Source organism: Mus musculus, chromosome 10, assembly GCF_000001635.26.
Source record: "Mus musculus strain C57BL/6J chromosome 10, GRCm38.p6 C57BL/6J".
Taxonomy (NCBI): Eukaryota; Metazoa; Chordata; class Mammalia; order Rodentia; family Muridae; genus Mus; species Mus musculus.
In genome coordinates this window covers 116,452,047-116,471,024 of record NC_000076.6, presented here as the reverse complement: position 1 = coordinate 116,471,024, position 18,978 = coordinate 116,452,047, and the positions used below count along the sequence as shown (strand labels likewise).

The following is an 18,978-nucleotide window of genomic DNA, read 5'->3' as shown; positions in this document are numbered from 1 at the left end:
AACACCATGTTAGGGTCAGACTCGTAAGAAGATTGAGTTTCTGTGGCGTCCTTGCGCCTAGACAATCCCACTGCCCAGTCCTGTTGCATATCGGCTACGCTGAGCTATGCCCTCCCTTACTTACTTTTAATTTTCCAGTCTGTTCCTTTCGTCTTCCATCTGCTTCTCACATTCTCTCCAAACCCAGGCATCCCAAGAAACTGTTAGGGAACCACCTCTCATCTACATAGAGCAAGCATCTTCTCCTGGGCCTGTGCTCAAAGTATTACATACAGCCCAAGGCAGGGAGGGGACAGATGGTCCAAATGTACAGCTGGTTGAGCCGTTGACTGTGAGGCAAGTGCTGGCCTTTAGAGTATCGTTATGCTCTGCTCAGTTTCTTTACGTTTTTCATCAAATCCTTGTTATCTCAGGGGATCACTGTGTTTCATGGCACAGTATTCGGATCAGGCAGGGACTTGATAAAGGAGCTGATGGATCACCCATAGCCCAGTCTACGTTCCGGTGTTAGCGTCCTCTTGCTGCTGCCCCAGCATTGCATCACCTCTGTGACTCAGAATGGTGGGTGCCGAGTGCTCTGGTCCTCAGCTACGCTGTGGGATTACTCAAGGACCTTGAGGATCACCTTTTTGGGCTTAGGTTCAGTTTTCAGGCACATTGATGTGGTCAGGGATGGGGCCTGAGTGTTGTAGTTTTCAAAGCCGTGCAGGTGGTTCTAATGCGTATCCAAGAGATGAAGATTAGTGCCTTGGAAAATGTGCTCATCTGTTGTGCAAGAACAACCACCGGGCTTCAAAATGAATTCACCATGATTAATGCTCATGTTTTCAACATAAAAGATGTAGGCGCCACTGGGTAGAGAAGGTGCAGTAGGGACTCAGCGGAACTCTGAAGAGAAGGGAGAGAGTCATTTAAAATTAGTGCGGGAAGCTCATTTAGAGTTGATCAGTTTAAATGAAACGAAGGTGCACCATTGCAAACACTCGCTTTTGCTGTTACCTACTTTGGAGGGCAAAGAAGAGATGAATTTAGGAACTGCCTTCTGCTGTGTGCTGCGAGAGGGGGTGATTAGAGGCAGGAGCCATGTTTAAGTTTTTGTTTGGAAGGGTTTCTCTCCCTTCTTCGATTAAAAAAACAAAAAAACAAAACAAAACAAAAAACAAAACAAAACAAAACAAAAAAAACCAGCCACCAAAAGCAAAATAAAGAATAAAGAATAAGTTTGTTTCTAAGAAACTAGTTCTTTGACACTGAAGACTGAGGAAAAACTTCAGCGGGGACAGAGGAAGGCTTTTGGCTTGAAGAGCATCCAGGAAGGGCAGCAGAGCACAGATGAAGGCTTCGTGGTTGCCAGCCACCTTAGCGAAGGGCCTTCAGACCCACACTCACCGGCCCTGTCCTCCTACATGTAAGGGCAGCATGGCTTTGACCTGTGGGTTTGACCTTGATGCGCTTGGTCCTCTAGGGAGAAAGCCATCAGACCAGGGCCGCATCATGAAAAGATATTGGAGCTGTGCCAACATCTCTAGCCTTTATCTGTCCGCAAAGAAGTGGCTTCCTTTGGATTTTCTTTCCTTTGGTAATGTTATTAAATAATATATATGTAATATTATATGTAATTATATAGAGATGTTAGATGGACAGATAGAAGATAGACAGACAGACAGGTAGGTAGGTGATAGATAGATGATAGGTAGATGATAGATAAATAGATGATAGTTAGGTAGGTAGATAGATGATAGGTAGATGATTGATAGATAAATGATAGGTAGATGATAGATAGATAGATAGATAGATAGATAGATAGATAGATAGATAGATGATAGGTAGGTAGATAGATTCATTTGAGCTTCTGGTTTCTCAGAACTTATTGTGGCCAAAGAACAGGGCAAAACCCCTACGAGACATATAAAGCTAAGCTTGTTTGTTTATCAGTCCATCTGTGCCTTTGTTACTGCCGGGTTCCAGACCAGAACAGAGATCAAAGTTCCTGCCCTCACAGAGCTGGCATCTTGGTGCAGGAAACAGACGTGAGTCAATTTATAATAGAATTCCATGTAGTGATAGATATTTAAAAGTTCTAGTGTGGGCAAGAGAGAGTGGCAGCCCGGGTCGGTGGGTGCCCGCGACTGGTGGCCTGGATCGGGGTGGCGTGACTAGATTTATCGTTGAACTGGATATGAAGAATGAAGGCAAGAAGAATTGAAGATGGCGTCAGAGTGTTTGGCCAGCACATCACGGCAAGGGAGGGGGTGCCTTTACAGGAGATGGGGGATGTGGAAAGGTTGATGTCGATGAAAACCAAGGGTTGTTTCGTTTTATGATTATCTATGTTCTACGTGTCCTCTGCTGGGCCATAATCTTTGGGGCAGAAACTCATACATAGATTCATCTTCATTTGTGTACCTGTTGGGCCCATTTGAAACATAGAAAGGGAAATGGGGAGGGAACGGATTCTTGCCTAACTCCAGAAAGGCCTGAAGCTTGGCTGGAGTGCAGATGTTTTACCCCGCTAGACTTTCTGACGTCCAAGACCTTCTGACGTCCAGACTCTTCCTCAAAAAGTTACTTATTAGTATTTTATGTGTCTAGGTGTTTTTTTTTTTTTTCTGTATGTGTGTCTCTGTACCACGGAGGCCAGAGGAGGGTATCAGATCTACCCCCCCCCCCCACGCCCCTGGAACTGGAGTTACAATTGTGAGGCACAATGTGTGTTCTGGGAACTGAACCCAGAGCCCCTGGAACAGCAGCCAGTGCTCTCAACTGATAAACCATCTCTCTCCACCCTGTTAATGATAGTAAAATGTGTGCCTTTTGCTGTTGTTGCTTGGTTGGTTGGTTTGGTTTGGTTTGGTTTTGTCACTAAGTTTGTGTCTCAGCAACAGAACGCATCCAGAAGCCAAGGAATGCTTTTTGAGCAGGTAGCTCGTTTGGTCAGGCATTCCAGAGTGCACCAGAAATGATGGCAAGCACTTGGGATTATTCTAGCACTAGGGTTATTGCGGCTGAGGCAGGAGAATAACAGGTTTGAGGCCAGCCTGAGCAACGTAGTAAGATACTGTCTCAAACAAAGTAATACGTTGATTGTTCTCTTTTTATATGGAGACGTGGTTTCACCACGTAACTCTGGCTGGCCTAGAACCTATTGCTGTATAGTCCAAGCTGGTTTCAAATCAGAGGTCCTTCAGCATCCACCTTTCAATTGCGGGAATTAATAGTGTGCACGACCACACACTTTGGAAGCCATCTAATTTGTGTACCCAAGGGTGTTTTTTTTATGTTATCTCTCTAATCTCCACTTGTGGATACCATTTATGGAAATCTCAATTACAAAGATCCCCCCCAAGGTCATATATTAAAAAATAATCAGGAACTAAAATTCAGGAGATTTGTGTTCATTTTAATTTGCAATTTGAGGAAAATGCATTTTTTTTCTCAATAGGATTTTTTTTCTTAATGTTTTTATTATTTAAATGCATTTTATACATCAAGCATATTAATAATATTGAGAATTTTGAGAAGCAAATGATACATAAAATTTGTTCAACTTTTATATTCATATCCTTTCATACCCTAAAAATAAAATTAATGAATATTTAATACTATCCATAACTGATGATCCTATATCTAATGTTGAATACTAAATTGTTTCAAAACATGCAAAATATTCTTTGGGAATTAAGCATAGTAAAAGAGCATAAAATATTAAAAATGAATTATTAAGAATATGTTCACAAGCCCTTATATGATAACACCTGACATAGTAAGAGAGTATTTAAAGTGTATTATATATATGTGTACATTGTCTAACTGTAAGTTTACTTAAGGAAAATTATCAGTGTTTCTAGGAGAGAATTATTTTTAAGATTTATTTATTTATTATAAGTAAGTACACTGTAGCTGTCTTCAGACACACCAGAAGAGGGCATCAGATCTCATTACTGATGGTTGTGAGCCACCATCTGATTGCTGGGATTTGAACTCAGGATCTTTGGAAGAGCAGTCAATGCTCTTAACCGCTGAGCCATCTCTCCAGTCCTGAGAGAAATTATTTTATTAGTAAGTATATTTTAAAAATTTCAAAATAGCAAAAAATCTTTGAAGTTAAACATTAAGAAAATTCTAATTTTGAGCACAGTGAGAAAAATTATCAATAATATTTCCATGTTTGTAGGACAATTTTAATATTTCCAACTGCAAATATTCAATAAGCAGAATCATTATTTTAAGATATATTTTGTTGTTATCGCTTCCTTTTCATTTCTGATTTTATTAATTTGGATACTGTCTCTGTACCCTCTGGTTAGTCTGGCTAAGAGTTTATCTATCTTGTTGATTTTCTCAAAGAACCAGCTCCTGGTTTTGTTGATTCTTTGAATAGTTCTTTTTGTTTCTATTTCGTTGATTACAGCCTTGAGTTTGATTATTTCCTGCCTTCTACTCCTCTTGGGTGAATTTGCTTCCTTTTGTTCTAGATCTTCCAGGTGTGTTGTCAAGCTGCTAGTGTATGCTCTCTCCATTTTCTTTTTGGAGGCACTCAGAGCTATGAGTTTCCCTCTTACCACTGCTCTCATTGTGTCCCGTAAGTTTTGGAATGATGTGTCTTCATTTTCATTAAACTCTAAAAAACCTTTACATGTTTTTATTTTTTCCTTGACCAAGTTATCATTGAGTAGAGTGTTGTTCAGCTTCCATGTGTTTGCGTGCTTTCCATTGTTTTTGTTGGTATTTAAGACCAGCCTTACTCCATGGTGATCGGATAGGGTGCATGGGATTATTTCAATCTTCTTGTATCTATCTGCTAACGCCTGTTTTGTGACTGATTATATGGTCAGTTTTGAAGAAGGTACCGTGAGGTGCTGAGAAGAAGGTATATTCTTTTGCTTTAGGATGAAATGTTCTATAGATATCTGTTAGATCCATTTGGTTCATAACTTTTGTTAGCGTCACTGTGTCTCTGTTTAGTTGGTGTTTCCATGATCTGTACATTGCTGAGATTGGGGTGTTGAAGTCTCCCACTATTATTGTGCGAGGTGCAATGTGTTTGAGCTTTGGCACAGTTTCTTTTATGGATGTGGGTACCCTTGCATTTGGAGCATAGATGTTCAGAATTGAGAGTTCATCTTGGTAGATTTTTCCTTTGACCAGTATGAAGTGTCCTTCCATATCTTTTTTTGATAACTTTTGGTAGAAAGTTGATTTTATTTGATATTAGAATGGTTACTCCAGCTTGTTTCTTGGGACCATTTTATTGGAAAATTGTTTTCCAGCCTTTTACTCTGAGGCAGTGTCTGTCTTTGTCACTGAGGTGCATTTCCTGAATGCAGCAAAATGCTGGGTCCTGGTTACATATCCAGTCTGTTAATCTATGTCTTTTCATTGGGGAATTGAGTCCATTGATGTTCAAAGATATTAAGGAAAAGCGATTGTTACTTTCTGTTATTTTTGTTGTTAGAGGTGGAATTATGTTTGTGTGGCTATCTTCTTTTAGGTTTGTTGAAAGATTACTTTCTTGCTTTTTTTCTAGGGTGTAGTTTCCCTCCTTGTGTTGGTGTTTTCCATCTATTATCCTTTGTAGGGCTGGATTTGTGGAAAGATACTGTGTATATTTGGTTTTGTCATAGAATATCTTCTTTTCTCTGTCTATGGTAATTGAGAGGTTGGCTGGGTATAGTAGCCTGGGCTGACATTTGTGTTCTCTTAGGGTCTGTATGACATCTGCCCAGGACCTTCTAGCTTTCATAGAAGCTAGAGAAGTCTGGTGTAATTCTGATAGGTCTGCCTTTATATGTTAGTTGACCCTTTTCCCGTACTGCTTTTAATATTCTTTGGTTAGTGCATTTGTTGTTTTGATTATTATGTGACAGGAGGAATTTCTTTTCTAGACCAGTCTATTTGGAGTTCTGTAGGCTTCTTATATGTTCATGGTCATCTCTTTCTTTAGGTTAGGGATGTTTTCTTCTATAATTTTATTGAAGATATTTACTGGCCCTTTTAAGTTGGGAATCTTCGCTCTCTTCTATACCTATTATCCTTATGTTTAGTCTTTTAATTCTGTCCTGGATTTCCTGGATGTTTTGGGTTAAGAGCTTTTTGCTTTTTGCATTTTCTTTGACTGTTGTGTCAATGTTTTCTATGGTATCTTCTGCCCCTGAGATTCTCTCTTCTACCTCTTGTATTCTGTTGGTGATGCTTGCCTGTATTACTCCTGATCTCTTTCCTAGATTTTCTAATCCGAGGGCTGTCTCCCTTTGTGATTTCTTTATTGTTTCTATTTCCATTTTTATATCTTGGATGGTTTTGTTGCATTTTTTTAAAATCACAAACACTTCAGAACTGTAAAGATTTTGGGGCGATTTTGACACATTTATTTAAAATGCTTTTTTTGTTGTTGTTGTTGATGTTGTTCTCTTTCATGAATGAAGATGTCAAGTTTTATTTCCCCTGGGTTGAAATTTCTTCAGCCTTTAGCAGAATTGCATAACCAGATGAGTTCCTAGATCAACAGCACATTTATATTACAATTAACATAATTACTCACAGGAAAACAGTGAACAGAATGGTGTTTCATATTACATATGTTTCTAACCATTTCTCATTCTGTGCGTTAGGTGTTCTCTAGGACATAAACCAGTTTGCAAGAATTTGTAAATTTGATTTTGTAGTAGTGCCCTCTTCCTTTCTTTAAAAATAACCCGTTATCATTGCAAATCACAGCGTTTGTAATTTTGTTTCTATTTTTGTCGATGAATGAATTCAAATTAGTTTATGTGTTTGCAGAATCCAGAACATTAGGTTCCCACAAAGGTCCCTGTTACTTTGTGCTCTAATACCATGTGGTCCCATATAAAGGGTGACTCATCTCATTAGTGCCTTGGGCATGCGGATGATGAAACCTTCACCTGGTGTCCGCTGGGGCAACAGGAGACTCTTTCCTGAGCTGTCTCTCCAGTCCCAAATACAGTTCTCTTTCGCTTTAATTTTCTTTAGGACCCTGTCACCAGTCCCTTCATGTATGGTCTGTTTCATCTTCCAAGCCGCCATTTTTCGAAGTGTGGCCAGCATTCAAGCAGCATCAGCGCCATCTGTGGGCTGGACAGAAATGCTCATGCTCTGGTCTCAGCCTCGATTCCACCCAAGTCCCATGGTCAAATCCAACCATAGCGCATAGAAAAAAAAAAGAAAAAAAAAGATTTATAGGCTGCTGTGTAGTTGCTTGCTAAGCATGCACAAGTCCCGGAATCCAAAGACAAGAAAGGAATGTAAATCTGTAGAACAAAATTTCTAAATAGGAATTAAACATGTTTATGTGTATGTGTTTAAGAATATGTATTAACTGTAAATGGACCAAATACCCCAGTTAAAAGACAGGGATTGTAATTCAGGAACATCAAAATCAAATATATTATAGTTTTAGGAGTAACACTTTTTTTTTTTTTTTAAGCAGGGATATTGAGAGTAAAAGTGAAGAAAGAGACATGTGCCATACTAACAAAAGGAACAAAGTGGGAACAACCAAATAGAGTTCATGTATGTGTATGTGTGTGTGTGTGTGTGTGTGTATACACACATAGATAGATAGGTAGGTAGGTAGGTAGATAGATAGATAGATAGATAGATAGATCTGTATTTTATGACTTGGGCTTTGCTGATGTGGCTTTGAAGGACTTTGCCAAACCCTTCCTCTCAGCCTGTTATGAGGAGGTAGAATTGCTTTGAAGGTTCAGACTAGGGAGGTAACCAAGTCTTCCTTCAGGATATCAAGGAACCGGACTGTGACGACCAAGAGAGTGGGATCACAAGTGTATGATACCCTTGGAGGAAGTCTGAGTCAGCCACAATGGGAAGGTCACAAGCCAAACCCTAGACAAACACGCTCCCCACTTGTGTGACTTCAGTAAGACTCATCACCCGAGTGAGTAGTGGAAATCCACCAAAGAACTCCAAGACCACAAAACCAACTTGTGCACAGTGCAGAGTCCCTGAAGTCAGCATGGAGTGAGTGTCACCTTGACAAGCTTCCCGTGGGACACAGTAATGAGGGGAGCTGAGCTTCGGGGTGTAGAGTGTCCTCGCTGGTCACCATGGCAACACATGCATATTGGAATTATCTTTACCCTTTCTGTAAGTTGTACCGAAAGAAACATCCACCGAGATCCTTTAATTTGTATCATTTCTTTTTCAAATAAGGAAATGAACCCCCAACAGACGAACAAGAAACGATCAGCTACTAAACCACTGAAGGCCACGCGTTAATGTTTTTAATATTGAAATCCGTACTCTGATTTATTGACTGAAAGTGAGTTCGTGGAGACATAAGAGAACTCATTATGATAATTAATGGATAGAGGTGTCTTTGGCATAATAATAAATGTTTTTAAACTGATTGTAGTGATAGTTGCCTCTCTGAATGACTAAAAATCATTAAATTGGACACATTAAATGGATGAATTGAATAGTAGGTGGATTGCATTTTAATGAAGCCATTAACACACAAAGGAATTACTATTTTGTTTTGCAAATTTCAGCGTTTTGCATAAGTTGTAAGGATATCTTATTCAGCAGATGATCCTAAAACTGACCTGTTGTTTTGGGGGAAAAATTATTTAAAAGCAGCAACTCAGTAAGAATTACTTGGGGTCTGGTGAGATGGCTCGGCAGGTGGAAGCTGCAGGAGCCTGAGCATCTGCAGTCAATCCCAGCATCCCTTAGTAAAGGAGAGGCCTGCCTTGCAGAAGTTGCCCTCTGACCTTTACAGGCACACTTGTAGCATGTTCATGTCCCCACATAGATCATACATACACATCATGGTCGTTGTCGTCATCATCATCGTTATCATCGTCATCTAAATTACAATGCATAATTTACTTGGAAATTTTATTTGCATAAGCCAGCCAAAACGAGACATTTAATTTAAAATCATGGTTTTAGTGTAATGTAATTGTACAGTTACAGAATTAAATAATGAAATCATACCTAACGTATAAATATATAGATGACTTTTCAGGGTGAGCAAAATCTTTCTAAACAGAACACCAAAGATAGAAATCATGAAGGTATATTTAATTACATAATAGGGGAAAACCTACACTTTAAAAATATGTTGAAGTTCAACTGAAAAAATGACAAATTTTAGAGAATATTTGCACTGCAGTAGGGAAATGATTCAAAAGTCAATAAGGGCTTGTGGCCCTAAAAGACCATCTTTTCAATAGAAAAACATACGAACACCTGCTTAGACAATTCGATGATTACCCGTAACCAGGCAGAAAAATTCTGCTTGATCCCAGGGTGGTTGAGAGATATTGATCGATATGTGAGAACTGCATAAGTATTTGGAGCTTTGGCCTGGAAAAGCCATTAGTGCTCAAAGCTTAATGGGCCATGCGGTTGGAGCTTGAAAGGTCAGAATTCTAAGAGCCGTGGAGGCAATGGAGGCCTGGCTTGTGAAGTCTCTGAGGAAGTTTGACAGTCCCTCAAAGACTCTGAGTTCTCTGAAGGATCAGAATTGACAGAAGCAATGCGTATGAAAGGTGGTCTCTCAGAGTGGCTTACAGGCTGGGGTTCAGGTAGTCCGACGATGGCTGTCGCCTGACAGGAAGACTAAGGATCCATGGGTAGGCTTGTTTAGCCCACAGGACTGGATGTCCCAGCAGCCCCGTCTGCTGCTGGAGTCTGGGAGGATTTTCTGCAGGTGTTCGGGCTACACTGGAATCCAGCTGCAGTTAACAGGGGGCAGGAACTTGTCAGCGAGAGTGAGGGCAAGCAGGCATAAGGCAGAGCCTTCCCTCCGCCATGTTCTTTTATGTAGCCCACCTTTAGAATGGGCTTTCCCAATGCAAGTTATCTGATGAAGGAAATCCCTTGCAACTCTACACAGCAGCCTCAGATTTAATGGAGTCCAGGTGCCGTATCGCTGACAACCGAGATGAGCCATCACCATGAGAGATGACTAAGTAGTTCACAGCACTGGCTGCCCTTCCAGAGGACTTGGGTTCAAGTCCCAGCACCTATTTAGGAACCATTTGGAACTCCAGTTCAAGGGGATCCGATGCCCTCTCTGGCCTACCAGACACACACGTGGTACACAGACATGCTTGCAGGCTAAACGCCTGTGTGTGTGTGTGTGTGTGTGTGTGTGTGTGTGTGTGTGTGTGTGTGTGTGAACGCGCATGTGTGTGTGTGTATATGGGTTCAAAATTATATGGTTAAATATTATACATTAAATTTATTGAAGAAATATTTCTCCCTAAATTGATGTTTATAATATATTATTCTCAAAAGTAGGTTAAAAACCAGTATGTTTCATATTATGTAAAACATAAAATACATGCTTTTGTTTTTGTATACTCGCATGCACGCTACCAATTTTCCATCTTTTCAAAACCTCTTTTCATTAAATGTGGTTCTCATGATGCCTTTTTACTTAGCTACCCAGGCGTGTTGTTTGTCAATAAATAGCAGGGCAAGAAAATCTCCTCCATCTCCGTGGGCTCTCAGTCAAAGCCATCATCACAGCCTGAGTTAACAGCACAAAGGCCTCCAGAAGAGCCGAACAGGCGAGTTGAATGCAGCTGATACGGGGTTACCCCCTCGCTCCTGAGCGACCCACTGTGGAAGGGATGTCTCCTTAGCTGTCCGTCCGCCACTATGTCCTTCCTCCTAGGGATAAGAGGTGAAAGGTCTAATTGGGGAAGTTGTGGGCCACAGCTCCTCGTTCTGTACATCTGTATGTGGGTAGCAAGTGTATTTTCAAGACGTAAAGAAACAAGCCTAGGGGCTGGAGAGACGGCTCACTGGTTAAGAGCACTGGCTGCTCTTGCAGAGGTTCTGAGTTCAATTCCCAGCGACCACATGGTGGCTCACAACCATCTGTAATGGGATCCCTTGTCCTCCTCCGGTGTGTCTGGAGACAGCAATGGCGTACTTACATATATAAAATAAATAAATCTTAAAGAAAAACAAAAACAAGCCTAGGAAAATTAGAGGACTCTTGGACTTACCATACCACAAACCACAGCTTACTTCATTCATCCACTGTACGAACTCTTCCTTCTGAGTGTCGCCTTCGTCCAAGTCCCCAGGGCTAAGGTTAGCATAGAACCTGCATCCAGTAGCACTCCGTGCAGCTGCCGTTCCCCACTGTACTGGTGTTCCGGTCAACATCTGCATGCTTCATTTGGGGAAAGTCAGAATGTGTTCAGTTGTGAAGTCTTGCCACAGGGTCTTTCCTCAAAGGTAAGCATTCTCCCCACCCCCGCCCCCGCCCCACCCCACCCCCATCCCCCGGCCTAGCTCATTCAATCAGATTTCCATCTGGGAGTAAATGAGGAGACGTACCTTGCATGGCGCTGGTTCACAAGGTCCACAAATTTTATATAGAGATATAAATTTCACATATATGTAAATTTTATACATTATATACATATGTATACATTTCATACATTTATATTATATATAATTATACATATATATACACATATGCATGCATACATACATATGCATACACCTACACATGCACACACATACACATATAAACTTTAGTAGTCTGACCATCTAATTTGCCTTTAGAGAGTCCTCTAACTCCTAAGCTATTGTCAGAGATCCCTGAAGGTCAAATTGGTTTTGCCATGTTCACAAAGTTTGAGGGTTAGGAAATCGGGCAGGGCACAGGAAAACCGTGACCTCTGCTCAGTGGTATCTGGGGTCTCAATGGAGAGCTCCAAAGCCTGGACGTCAGAGCCCTTTTAAGTCTCATTCACTGGCATGTCAGGCAGCTGCTGCCTCGGGGTTGACTGAAGTCCTCAGTCCCACCACACACAGGTCTTGCCGTGCGGTCACTGCTCTGTGTTAATTTGGGTCTCCGGTGTAGAACTGCATTGTGGCATCGAGGACAGGTGTTCTGACGAGATGCAAGGAGAAACTCTGTCACCTTTTCCGATGTAGCTGTAAAAGTCACACCTTACCATTTCTGTCGTAATCGCTGTCTCATCCACAGTCTAGGAAAGAGGAGACAGACAGCCCACCCCCTATGCCTTTCCACAGAGCGATGCCAGCTGCACCCTGCAAATGTGTGGACGAGATGGAATAGGGAGAGAACATGCATTCTGCCACAAATAGGAGCACATTTTCATCAGTACTTGCTGGTCACCTTCATGAAGATGTGGTAGTCACAGTGTTTGAAGGAATATGCACCCACACGTGAACACATCAAATTGTGTACCCTGCAGTATCCAGTACAACGCCCTGTGCCCTCGGGAAGGCTGTCTGAATGTGTACGTGAGCATTACAAATTCTGTATTCCCTTTCCCTGTTCAATATGGGCATAAGCGTATCGCCCATCTCCGGGAAGAATTTATTCTAGGACTTGAACCCAGGGCCTCACACATGCTGAACACACACTCTGCCACTGAGCCACACCCCAGGTCTTCCTCGGGGATTTGAACATATGACCATAAGCTTCTAATTGTCCTAGCATGATTGTTAAAGTAACACCTATTGAACTTCACCCAGATTAAAGTCTCTTTTGGTCTGGCTACTATTTCCATTCAGTGTTTTGTTTTGTTTTCTTTTTTTTTTTTCAACCAAAGACAGGGTGATTTTTATTTCCTAACCCTTAAGCTAATTGAGTTATTTTCTCTTGAAGGTGGTTTGTCATTCTGAATTTTGCTGATTTGTAATAGCCACCAGAGTTAGCAATTTGCACAAATCTAAACGTTCAGTGGGGATCATTATTCCAAATTCCCGAAAATTAGCTATAGTCACAGCCTCCTTGGTGGGTGAGTGGACATCCTCCCTGGGCAGGAGTGAGAATTCTTAATGGGTACCCGGAAAGTGTGGGCATTTTCTGGTGCCATCCCCGGTGCCCCTCTCTCTCAGGCACATTAGGTGACTCACTCTTTCTGGAAGATCCCTTCACAGTCTTGGCACGTTTCATTTCTTCTTGGAATGTCACCTTCCCAACCCATTTTCTGACGAGCACATTCCCACTCAACCTTGATGACACAAGTCCAAAGTCACCACTCCCGAGAAGCCCTCTCTCACACACCCCACTGGTGGCGCAAATGACCCCACCCTCTTTTGAAATCGTAAGTGCTTTGGTGAGGATGCCGCAGTCACTACGCTGCCTGCTCCTGAGAGATGGAAAGGACGGGCTGGGGCAGTAGCTGGTCTCTGCCTGTGTCCTATCCAGGACTCAGTGATCAGGAAAGCCTTGTTTTGCAAACTATCCGTTTTAAGGCTCTGCCATTCCACTGTGGAAGGACCGTTAGGACAGCAAATTCCCAGCCTTGATGCGGCCGGCCCAACAGGAGGGGTGGGTGTGTCTTTTTGATAAGCAACTCCAGTTTTCTGTTGAGCAGGCTTTAGCAAACAGAATTCTAGGCTGAGTGTCACCCCTGCATCTATCTTCACAGCCTGCAGTCCTCAAGAGTTCATGTTAGCTTCCGTTCTTAGCCTGACTCGTTCTGCACATTTCCTGAGCCGCTTATTTGACCTTCAGAGGCTTCCGTAAGACACAGACACTCATGCTGGAACCTCTTGCCCTAAAATTTAATTTCTTAGGTGACATATAACCTCACTTGTGTTTCTTCAATGAACCTACATTTACCTGTGCGTACACAAGCATTAGAGACATTGTGGAGTTTGCGAGTGGCTCAATTTTACTTTAACTTCCACAGAGGTTTGATGACCAGTAAAATCAGAGGGCCGGCAAGGTGGCTTCGTGAGTTGGACTTTCTTCTTCTTCTTTTTTCTTTTTCTTTTTCTTTTCTCCTCTCTCTCTCTCTCTCTCTCTCTCTCTCTCTCTCTCTCTCTTTCCCTCTCTTTCTCTCTCTCTCTCTTCTTTCTCTCTCTTTCTCTTTCTTTCTTTTTTGGTTTTTGTTTTTTGAGACAGGGTTTCTCTGTGTAGCCCTGGCTGTCCTGGAGCTCACTCTGTACCCAGGCAGGCCTTGAATTCAGAAATCCGCCTGCCTCTGCCTCCCGAGTACTGGGATTAAAGACGTGTGCCACCACTGCCCGGCTGAGTTGGACTTTCAAGTATGATTAACATGAGTTTGATCCTCAGGACACACACACACACACACACACACACACACACACATTTTTAAAAATAAATTTTAGAAATTGCCAGTCAGAGGAGACATGTTTGGTGGTTTGAGTAAGAGTGGCCCCTATAGGCTCAGATATTTGAATGCTTGGTCCCCAGCGAGTGGAACTGTTTGGGAAGGATTAGGAGGTGTGGCCTTGTTGGAGGAGGTATGTCCCTGGGGTAGGCATCTAGGTTTCTCTGCCTCCTGCTTGTTGATCAGGTGGATGTGGGCTCCCAGCTGCTGTTGCAGCAGTGTGCCTGCCTACCTGCTGCCTACCTACCTGCCTGCCTGCCTGCCTACCTGCTGCCTGCCTGCCTGCCTGCCTGCCTGCCTCCTGCCTGCCTGCCTGCCTGCCTGCCTGCCTGCCTGTTTACTGCCTACCTGCTGCCTGCCTGCCTGTTTACTGCCTACCTGCTGCCTGCCTGCCTGTTGACTGCCTACCTGCTGCCTGCCTGCCTGCCTGCCTGTTGACTGTCTACCTACTGCCTACCTGCCTATCTGCTGCCTGCCTGCCTGCTGCCATGCTCCTTATCATGATGGTCATGGATCCATCCCCTGAAACTATAAGCAAGCCCCCAATTAAATGCTTTCTTTTATGAGCTGCCTCGGTCACGGTGTCTCTTCTTAAGACAATGTATTAATAACTTGTTTTCCAGCCAAATTTATTTGGAAAAATACTTAACCGTTGTCTGTGTGTGCTGATCAAGCAATGAAGGAAACGAAGGAAAACATTTTTTTCCTCTACTTTTTTTTTTTTTTTAAACAAAATGTTTCACGTAGAACACAGCCCCAGATATTTGGTTAAATAGACGCCATGATTTATGCAATAATTTTTAAAATGACTCAGTGAAGGGAGAAACTGAATTCTGCCTACTCTACCTGTGTGGTTGAAATGCACTCCTCAAGACTATGACAAAGAACCTACTCCAGCAAGGTTCTATTAAAGTTTAGATTCTCTGTGGTAGGCTACAAAACGAGTGCTATTATAAACCTTGGCAAACCCTAAAATAGGACAATGGAAAATAAGAACTAAGTATGCAATCAAACACTCGATGTCAAAGGTGATGATTATGTCTTTTCTTAATAAATCCCCTGGCCCCCTTCCTGTTGTGCTTCTCACAGCAGCTCCCTCCTCAGCAGCTTTGTCCGTGAACCTGAGCGTCAACACCCCCTTGTCTATGGCACAGACCTTAGAGCCTGGTGCGTGGTGCGTGCCTATCCTTCCAGCCCTAGAGACGTAGACGCCTGAGGATCGGAAGTTCAAGGTCATCTTCAGCTTGCGTGGAGTGTTCCCAGCCAGCCTCAGCTGCATAAAAACCCAAATAAAAGTGAAGATGGACATCAGACAAGTGTATTCACTAGAGCTTCATCTCACCCCAGACTTTTGTTTGGCAGCTTATTTTTAAAAAGTGTGTTTTCAAGTTAGCATACAGAGGGACGTGTTTCCTTATGGCACTTTTGTACACATGTGTCACTGTGTTCTGATTCGTCCCCTCTGCATCGGCTGCCCCCATCTCCCTCACAACTCTTCCTGGTTCCCATCTCAAGCAGACCCATGCTTTGATTTCATATCGTATCTTCTCCATTACTCTCCCCTTTTCCCCTCCTTGGTCCTTAGAACCTCTACCACCCCTCTCACTGTCCCTTTTCTATTTTCACAACCTACATGTACATGAACTCACATGTACACATACATACATACATACATACATACATACACACATGCACATACATACACACATGCACACACTTGCATATATATACACACATGCACACAATATACATGTATACCTACATACACATATACATGTATATAAACATGCACACATATGTGTACAAACATGCATACATACACATGTGAACACACACATACATACCTGCACACATGTGCACACACATATACATGTAGACACATGCACATACACATGTGTACACATACGTGCACACATGCACACACTCATGGACATATACACACATGCACACACACACACTCCCCTCTAAAGTCCACATATAAGAAAAAAAGTATGATATTCATCTTTCTCAGACTAGCTATGGCACTTAACATAATGATCCAGCCTTTTTTCTGCATAAATATGAATAAATTCTATTATTTATATGTACTACAATCATCCATCTTTTGGTGGATATCTGAGCTTGCTTTCAGTCCTAGATACAATGAATAGTGCAACAACATAGACGGATCTCTGAAGTATGTTAACTTAGGTTCATACTCGCAAGTTGTATAGCTGCATCATCATACCGTACTTCTATTTGGAATGGGTATAAATTGTTTCATGTATTTATTTTTATTATGTGTGGGTGTGCATGTCACAGTGACTGTGTGGAGGAGGTCAGAGAACCAATTTGTGAGTCGCCTCTTTCTTTCCACCTTTACGTGGGATCTGGGGATCAGAGTCTAGCCAGACTTGCACAGTGAGCTGCTTCACCGGCTGAGCTGTCACACCGACCCTACTGGTACTATCTTGAGAACCCACCACACTGGCGTACGAAGCATACAGTACATAGTGGCTGCAGTCTCTGTGTTCCTACCAGCAGGGAGGAAGTGCTGCTGGAGCCCTCTCCACTTCCCCTACATCCTTCCCAGCCTCTGTCTGTTCTCTTGAGTCAGTGGACTTTCCCAGTAGCAGACAGACACTGCATGCTACAGTACATATCTGCCAGACAAGGTGTGCCGATTGGCATAATAGTGGGTAACTGTTGGAGAGGGGAACGCGCTGCTTTTTTTTTTTTTAATTGAGATTTGAAGCTACATCTGCAGATGGGAATGCTACTGTAAACCTGGTTCTTGAAGCCCATATCTGGGAAGGTCACGTATCCTGGCTGGGGACCTGCCACTGATGCTTTGCTGAATGTACCTGTTGTCAGACTGTCCCCTGGGTATTTGTATTTGTACCCATAGACTTAGTCCTGGTCAGGGAAGCTTCTCTGTGCCATGGGCAGAAATGATTGCGGAGGCACAGAACTGGTGAAAGTGCTGTGAATAACCAATGGCTGTTGGGTGTGCAGCCTTAAATGCGACATCTGCCTCAGTTGACTCCCTCGAGGCTCAGAGAAGATAGTGCAAGAGGTGACAGGAACAATATACAAGTTAGAAGATGGGGAGGATTGCTGAGAAACGCCATCTTCTGGACACAACAAGGCCCTCGCACTCAGGAACTCACACCAGCTATGGCCATCTGCATAAGAGATGGACAAAATCAAGCCAGTCAGCATTCAAGCTTGGATGAGGGCAGGGTTCCTGGGGCACCATCCCTAATTGAAGAGCTATTGATAATTGGTGGCCTCTGGGGAACATGATAATTTTTCTTTGGGAGTGTGGCTAACGTTAGATTTTCCATGGTCTTATGGATGGCCCTGTATCTCTCGGTGTTCAGGTAGCACTAGTTAGGCTCAGTGGTTATGAAGGAGAAGGAGAAGGAGACGAAGAAGAGGAGGAAGAAGGTGATAGTTTGAATAGGTATGGTTCCTATAAACTTGAGTGTTTGAATGCTTGGCCCAATAGAGAGTGGCACTATTAGGAGGTGTGGCCATGTTGGAGAAAGTATGTCACTGTGGGGTAGGCTTTGAGATCTCCCATATTCAAGCTATGCCCAATGTGGAACACAGTCCCCTTCTGCTGCCTTTGGATCAAGATGAAGAACTCTCAGCTCCTTCTCCAGCACCATGTCTGTGTGAGTGCTGCCATGCTTCCTGCCATGATGATGATAGACTAAACTGTAAGCCAGCCACAATTAAATGTTTTTCTTTATAAGAGTTACCACGGTCATGGTGTCTCTTCACAGTAATAGCAACCCTGAGCCTAAGAGGAGGAAGAGGAGCAGCAGCAGCAGCTAGAACGCTGGCTTAGCAATCAACAGCACTTGTTGCTCCTGCAGAGGACTAGAGTTTGGTTCCCAGAATCCACAATGGGCGCCTCACAACCTCCTGTAGTTTCAGCTCCCGGAGATCCAGTGCCCTCTGCTGGCCTCTGTGGGTACCTGCACTCACGTGTGCATGTCCTCACTTGGGCGCACATATACACAATTAAAACTAAAAATTAAATAAAAGGAGAGGACCTGAGGCTGAGAGGGCAAGTGTTGAGGGAGTGGGAGGATTGGAAAGGGGACTTGTAATCCAAGATACACGGTATGCAAGTATGAAATCTCAGAGAATACATTTTTTTATTCTAAAAAATATTAAAACATGGTGTATTATTATTATCATTATTAATTTTTAAAAAAGGAACAACAAAAATTACTTAAAGTATGAAGGAATAAGTGTAGAGCAAGCAAGATAATATTTTATAATAAAATGTAGGCAAACAAAAATAAATGCTTGAAGGGGAATTTAAGAGGCACATAATTTTAATATGAAGTAAAAGTACTAGTGGAGGTGTGATGAAAAATGGGGGAGGGGTAAAGAAGTAAGAAGATAAGAAAAGCCAAGATGAAGTGCTGGAGCAGCTTTGTTCTGGATTCTCACTCTGGAAACTGCCCAGTACACGGTCAGTGAGGCCATCAGGCGCTCTTGTGGACTCACGTCATCCCTGTGGCTTGTTGGTGCTGAGCTTGTGTCATCCTCTGTCATATCTGACTTCACTGTAATAGTTCTCCATACATTCACACCAGGGGCCTCTGCTGGCCACACGTAGCTTTTCTTGTTGGTCCAGGCACCTGGGCGACTCCCCAGAGTGGCTAACGATGGAGTTGGTGAGTGTCTCCCAGTGTGTTGAGTACCAGAAGCAAGCACAGCACCTTAGAGACTGACAGCCTGTCTTTGCTCTTTGAGGATTCCTTAGGTGTTAATTATCCCACAAGAGGGTCACAGCTTCTGTTGAGTAGAAGTCTGGAGTTTCAGACGTTCCAGGCTCTGGTGGTGGACGGTAGAT

At 42.7% G+C, this 18,978-nt stretch overlaps 1 protein-coding gene across 4 annotated transcripts in view; it reads left to right on the top strand.

Moving 5' to 3' along the window:
* Kcnmb4 (potassium large conductance calcium-activated channel, subfamily M, beta member 4) overlaps nucleotides 1-18,978 on the top strand; it is a 55,999-nt gene that overhangs the window by 2,835 nt on the left and 34,186 nt on the right. Inside the window, exon 2 of one of the 4 annotated variants that reach the window (XM_006513911.4) lies at nucleotides 6,991-11,063. The exons of the other annotated variants lie outside the window; for them this stretch is intronic. Coding sequence (XP_006513974.1) covers nucleotides 6,991-7,164 — 174 coding nt within the window. The 3' untranslated portion in view covers nucleotides 7,165-11,063. Of the gene's footprint in view, nucleotides 1-6,990; nucleotides 11,064-18,978 lie in introns of those variants that run through there. 4 annotated transcript variants of the gene reach the window in all.